The following is a 6,743-nucleotide window of genomic DNA, read 5'->3' on the forward strand; positions in this document are numbered from 1 at the left end:
TTTTTTTTTTAATGCTTTTCTCCTGGGAAGTTAAAAGGTCTCTTGCCTGTGTTTGAGGCCAGGCCTGTAGGGATCACACACAGTCCTTTCTCCAGCATAAGGGAAGGAGGAACTAGAATAACTGCATTCAGGTGGCCGGGATGTGAATCATGTCTGTGATGCAAAGCAGCCCTGATGCTCTTTACTTGAATTCCCCAGGTTTATAACTCTTCCGAATGGCGTCCTCCAGATTCTGGATGTGCAAGAGAGCGACTCTGGGGCTTACCGCTGTGTAGCGACCAATGCGGCACGGAAACGCTACAGCAGTGATGCCATCTTGAGTGTGCTTAAAGGTGAGATGCAGCTGGGGTCGCCTGGCCGGGCAGGTCTGTGGGGGAGAGTAAGCCTCAGAAGCAGCAGCCAGCTGACGTGAAGCACTGGGGGGTATTCTTTCTCTCCATCACAATGGTCTGGGCTGTAGTAGAGCTAGTTTCCCAGGGGTGGCAGGTGGCTGGGACTGTTGGGCTTATTTTAATGGGATGTGTTTGCATCTGTTGCTTCTTGGTGCTTCCTCACATGCTCCATTTTGTAGGTTACACTAAATTTGGGGTGGCATTTGCACCTTATAAGCTCCACTTTGGGAGGAGGTTGGAGCAGAACTGAGGCACCCTAAAGCCAGTGATGCTGGCACTGTGTTGGTTTCTCTGTATGGCCCCTGTGTACTGACCTGGAGAAGGCTTGAAGGGGCAGCATGAATAGTGTGGGATTTTCAGAGGTACCAAAGTAATTAACATGCCCAAATCCTATTGCACTTTGGGCTTCTAACTCACTTGGGCTCCTTGGACTATCCCATCTTAGTCTCTGGATGCCCACACAGTTGCTTACGTGGACTGTGTTCATGTATAACCTGTGGGATGGCTGAGCTGGGGTTGTACAGAGCCATGCCACAAGCACTATAAACATGAGGCTCTTTTGTGTCCAATCCAGGGCTAGGAGTGAAAGACCCTGAGAGGGTCGGGGGGCAGTCCCTGTAGTGCAGTGCTTTGTGCCTCAGGGGGGCCTTGACTTGTTTTAATTCTGCCAGAGGGCAGGGGGTCATACTGGGCACATCCTACTGTGCCCAGAGTCACAGCTGGCCACCACGCTGTGTGTGTGGCTTATATACCGGTTCAGTGGATGTTTCCTGACTGGAGGCAGTGAAAGTGGCTCTTGAACTGCAGGGATGTGGGGAAGAGCTGGGAAAGCAGATAGAATCCATTCTCCATCGCAGCTGAGCTGAGTTGTGAGCTGGATACGCCATTCCCTTGATAACGTTTGTGTTCTCTGGGGGATCGGAAAGGTATAAGATCCATGGACTCCAGTGGATTAGGATCTGTCTGCCCTGTGAAACCTAGACCTTCATACCCCTCACACCATGGTGGCAGCTGAGATCTGCATCTGCTACATCCCACCATTCCTGACCCTGGGCTGAGGTGTCCTTCCTCCTCGGACAGGCTGTAGTGACCAAGCATTGGGCACCCTTGTGAGTTGATGCTCCGTGCGTGCAGTTGTTGGTTAATGCATCTCCTTGAGAAAATGCAGTTCACATGAATTTCCTCCCTGTCTCTGGAAAATCCTCATTTTCCTCCCATGGGTTTGGTTGCCTTTTGTGTCTTTGTCCCTCTGGACATCTCTCTTGCTGGGCAGGAAACTTGGAAGATAGTTTTAGCTGGGGATTTTTTGGGTCAGCACAGCCTTATGACAGATGAAGAAGAGTGAGATTCTCTCCTTGTGACAACTTAGCAAGAGTTTATTACAGAGCCCAGGGATATATTTGGCTTAATGAGAGCCTGTTTGGTGACTCTCTTTTCAAACACTGTGTGCTAAGGTGAAGTTGCAGATGAACGTGTTTCTTATTGCTTCCAAGAAGGAGGTGCTTCCTTTGGGACCATGGTGGTAATGACTTCACGTGGTCTGCCCCAGGAGCCCAGCTCGCATGCCTGCAGCTCTGGAGCGAGCAGCAGAGGAACCTCTCAGGTGGTCTGTTTTTGATACTGAAGTACAGCAAGTTTGAGCTGCAGCAGTTTGGGTTGGTACTTCTGGGTCTGTCCCATCACTGGTTAAGTAACATTAAGCGACAGCAGAAGAGGAATCAAGAAAAGGCATTTGGACATTTTCCAAAGGCCGATCATTCCTGCACAATGTTTCTTACAAACCTATCAGGAAAAAGAAGGGCTTGGAAACTTGAGGCCATTAAAGTATCTGGTCTTGGCTGTGCTGAGTGGATGGTGTTGAACACAGAGCAGAACAAACTGCATCCTTTGAAAGGAGCTTGTGCTTCATTCTCAGAAGAGTCCCTACATTTCCATACAGAACATCTATACTCATGGGTAGAGGTAGCCTGCAACTGGCCTACAGGTGAGCCTCCTGCTCTTGAGCATGGATAGTCCTGATGTCTGGAGAGCAGGGTTTTACCTATTTAAAGACTCCACAGTACATCACCTAGGATTTCTGGGGTGTCCTGCATTGGCCTTGCAGGCAGAGACTGTGGGCTTAGTTTGCCTGTTAACAGAGGGGTTGAAACCAGTTTGGTGGCTCTGCCTATGGCTGTGGAGGGCAGGGGGGTGTTACCATGTCAAGGGGGTTGAGGCGAGTGGATTTGTAGAAGCCATGGGGCCTGGCCCGGTAGGGGACATGGAGCACGACTCCCCATGCTGCTGTATTGGAGCCTTGGTCTGGCCTTCACCTTCTAGTTATAAAATGCTTCAGAATAACTGAGGTGGGAATAGAAAAAGGCTCATAGGCCCTGGGAGAAAGGCAGCTCGTTCTTGCGTGGATAATCGTGGTAATAAAAACACTTCACACTTTCTGCCTGAAGGCTGGGAATCACTTTGCTACCTTGGGTTAATTAACCCTCACCGTGCCCTTGTGCGGTAAGAAGTGTGGTTATTTGAATGAAAGGAGCACCTGTTATAGTCTAAATAGGCAAGAAAGGAGTAGGGTTAGGAGATGCAGGGAGAGAAGTGAAGTGCCCTGGGGTAGATATGACAGGCCAGAGTCTGGAGGTGAAGCCAGGCGTCCAGACTCCAGGGATCACATCCTGCGTGGTAGACCTTGCTTCCCCTTGCATTTTACAGTGGGAGAAGCTGAGGCACACAGTGGTTAGACAGGATGCCCAGGGGCACAGCGCAAGAGTGGAGGTCGTGACATAAGAGTCCTGGTGCTTTTTTCCCCACCCCTTTGGCCTTTCTCTGCTCTGGCTCTTGTTGAACCTGAGGTATTTTTAGGCAGTGCAAGCTATGAAGCCCTTCCTAGGCCCTTTTTTGTCTTCCTTTTTGAAGCGACTCACTGGCTTCCCCGCTACCAGTGCATTTTCACGTGGCTGCCTGTGCGGCTCATCCATCAGCAGGGAGTGTAATTAACTGTGGAGTCCAAGAATATACCTTTGATCAATGAATTGCGTTAGGGAGGTAATCTGTGTGGAATCTACAGAGAATTCTTGAGCCGTCATACACTCTGTATCTAATTACCAGCCCCTGCCAGATCCTCGGCATTGCTAATGAAACACAGGGTAACAGGGGAGCTTTTCCAGCAAGCATTTCTGCATGCTCCCTGCCTTGCCCAGCTTGGCTATTGATAAGTAGTATTGATCACACGGCACATTTGGATACCAGTGTCATTCATTCTATTTTCTGCATAATTGCACCTTGTAACTTTAAGAGATTTAATCTGCTTTGCAAATTGAAAGCCATGGAAGAGGTTAAGCAGGTAGCATTCCTGCCGCAACGCCAGCAGGCCCGAGCAGATTCCCCTTCCCAGGCACCGAGCTGCCTGCCGATCAGGCAGAGGAGCACTCTAGGTTGGCTTTTTCCGTCTGATTGGGCTCACCGGGATGCAAATCGTGCGTCTCTATGAAGTCTCTGGAGATGTAGCAGCAGGGAAAGTCAGGTGAGAAGCAGAGGCGGCTTCTGGAAGTGACAGGCCCGTCCGGGAGCGATGGGTGCTTTGAGGTTTTTTGGGGTGTCTCCCCCCCTCCCCCCCCAAGGGATTTCTGTCAGGAGTGTGGTATTTGGGCAGTTTTGGTGAGTGGCTCCTTCTTGCCCCTGCACTCTCCCTTCAGTCATTAAATGGCAGTGAATGTTAACCAATGTTAAACCCCTGGTTTGGTGCCAAAAAGATGAACCAGGTCTAGTTAGTGCAGGGAAAAAGGTGCCTCAGTGATGGCTCTGGAGATGGGCATCCTCTCTTTTACCCACCCACACAGGCAACTGGTGGGGGGAGCACGGGGGAGCATGTTCCCTCCCGAGATTGCCCCATCCTGAGCAGTGCTGAGTCAGGGGCCTGTTTTTTTTTTAGCGTGAGCTGACAGCATGTTGAGGGGTGCACTAAGCTGTGGCACAGAAGTATAGGAGTGGATATGGGGCTTTTGGCCAACCCTTGGCCCACCCACGAACTGTGCCGCCCCAGACTCAGGAGGCACCAGTTGCCCCTGCCCAGCCAGCAGACTCCAGCTCATGGACATCCCCTTCTTCCCTACGAACTTGTGGTGAATGCCTCACCAGGCTCCATCCTGTCCTTGACTCCTTTGCTGATAACATCGCTCATGGTCAGAGATCTGACCGTGGGGATCAGGAGGCCAGAGACTGGCACAGAAGTGTATTTTCACCAAACAATATGCTGCAGAACCTGCTTCCCGTAGACCCTCAAATGCCTCTTCCTCGTGACGCCCCCTCGCTGCCAGACACAGCTGGATTTGAGCAGCCTTGGGCCCGTCCAGCCTCTGCCTTTATCTGTTTCCGATGCAGCAGTGAGATGCTCTTCCACGCTCCTGGTTACCTGTGTGTTCTCAGTAGAGAGGAGGATTTGCACTGTGCTTCTTCTGAACCACTCATGCAGTCGAAGGAGCCAAAGCGCTGTTGTGCCCCTGGCCCGTGTAACTTTTCCCTCCATTTCCAGCGCTCAGCCTTGTGTCTTGATGACCTAGCTGTGCTTTGGCCTCAGATTAGCAGCAACTGTGGCAAATGGTGCTGTATCGGCCGCAGATGTTTCAGCCGCTCAGACTTCACGGTGTAAATTTCCAGACATTCCTTGGGGAGACGACTTTCGAAGCAGGAATGAGGGGACTAGGACTTAACAGGACCCAGTCATGCCTCCCTGAAACAGAGCAGCGGCCTTCTGCTGTAGAAATAGAAACAGGGATCAACCCAATTTTCCTCTTTGCTCTCACCGGCTTCCCCAGCAGACGGGGCCTCCAGGCTACAAGTGCAAAGCACATCTGCCCACCCCACCCCACCACCCATCACCTGTACAGATGGTGACTGAGCCCTAGATCCCAGCTTTTGCTCTCTGCCAAAAACGGCATTAAGAACTGGCTGCAGGACGCTTTCCCATGTACCCTGTCTGCAGACGGCCCCCGCTTCGGTTTCAGGCAGGCCTGCTGCTGCGGGGTTGCATTTCACTGCCTTTTTTTTTTTTTTTGTTTCTTGTGGCCGAGCATGGGACCAAGGGGCAGGGGAGTCAGGGAGTGGCCAAGTATGGAGCCAGAGGGCCATGGAGCCCAGGGAGGCACTAAGCTTGGGACCAGGGGGCCCAGGAGCCCAGAGAGAGAGGGCTGAGTGACTCAGAGGGTCTGAGAGTCCAGGGAGGGGCTAAGTGTGGAAGGAACATCAGGAATGATAACGCCTGTGGGGCTTGGGGCATGGTGTAGGGGCAGATGGAGCCATACAATTGGCCCTTATGGCAACAGTTGCCTAGGAGGGGTACAGACAGGCCAAGCAGGCCCATTTATCCTGGGTACTGAGTAGAGACTAGTGGGGTCTGGGAGGGACCAGTTGGTGATTCAAAGGAATAAAGCTCACTCTAAAGCCCACGGGCAGCCTCCCTGCCCTAATCTTTATTAAGAACATTGCATGGCAGGCGAGTCATCAGAGGGGGCTATCTTAGAACTGGAGCCCAGCAGGAGCCATTCGACCACTAGGTGGTGTCATGGCCATCCCTAGGTTCAGGTCCTGCTACAAGAATTTTAGATGTTTAAATCCTTGAGAAAGGTGAGCGGGCCCTAAACCTTGCCCCTCATAAGTAATTCCTACTGGCTAGCTTAAGAGGCAGTCGGCACAGTGTGTTGGCCTTTATGGATCCCATTCTTAGGAGCCTAACTCTCCCTGTGGCTTGTACAGGAAGTGCAAGCAGCTATCTCAGGGCTATGGATTCCCCTAAGTACTAGGTTATGTAAAAACAAAATGCTCTAATGGTCAGCCTGAGACCCCTTTTTGGTTCTAACCCTTAGTTACTGTGAGTCTGAAGCAAAGATCAAACTGGAAAGCATCCCACTCTCTACCACCAAAAACCAAACCAAAACAACCACAACTCCTCCTCCTCAAATAACCCAAGCTGGGTTCATCATCTTTGTAGTAAACATTTTGTCTTCTGAATAACCTGCAGGAGACAAGTCTTAGTATTAGACTCGCCCCAGCTTAAAGGTGATTGTGCATAGAACATGGCCATATTTTTCCTACCCAGAATTCAAAGCTGGGGCATTGCAGATCTTAGTATTCTTTCGCTGCTTTTCCTCTTGTGAGTTAGGGTGAGGTGGGGAAAAGGCAGAGAGGAGCATGGAGTAAGTACATGTGTGGCTACTTGTTCCTGTCCTTCAGGAACTGCCTTGTCACATTGCCAAGTCCACCTCCTCCCAGGGTGATGGTCATATAGGCTGCCACTTATGAAGAAGGCAGTGCCATGAGGTAGCCATTAAGGTGGAGTAATACTGGTTTGAACACCTTCAGTGA

The 6,743-nt window shown here is 51.1% G+C and overlaps 1 protein-coding gene across 2 annotated transcripts in view; it reads left to right on the forward strand.

Annotated features, from left to right (window-relative positions):
- The window catches only part of IGDCC4 (immunoglobulin superfamily DCC subclass member 4), a 125,666-nt gene that overhangs the window by 31,344 nt on the left and 87,579 nt on the right, over positions 1–6,743 (forward strand). For both annotated transcript variants that reach the window (XR_002095137.1, XM_019503974.1), the window contains exon 3: positions 199–332. Coding sequence is in view for 1 of the 2 variants with exons in the window: in XM_019503974.1 (XP_019359519.1) it covers positions 199–332 (134 nt within the window). In the remaining variant the exon portion in view is untranslated. The remainder of the gene's footprint in view (positions 1–198; positions 333–6,743) is intronic.

Source organism: Gavialis gangeticus, unplaced genomic scaffold, assembly GCF_001723915.1.
Source record: "Gavialis gangeticus isolate Ggan-Ray unplaced genomic scaffold, GavGan_comp1, whole genome shotgun sequence".
Classification (NCBI taxonomy): Eukaryota; Metazoa; Chordata; order Crocodylia; family Gavialidae; genus Gavialis; species Gavialis gangeticus.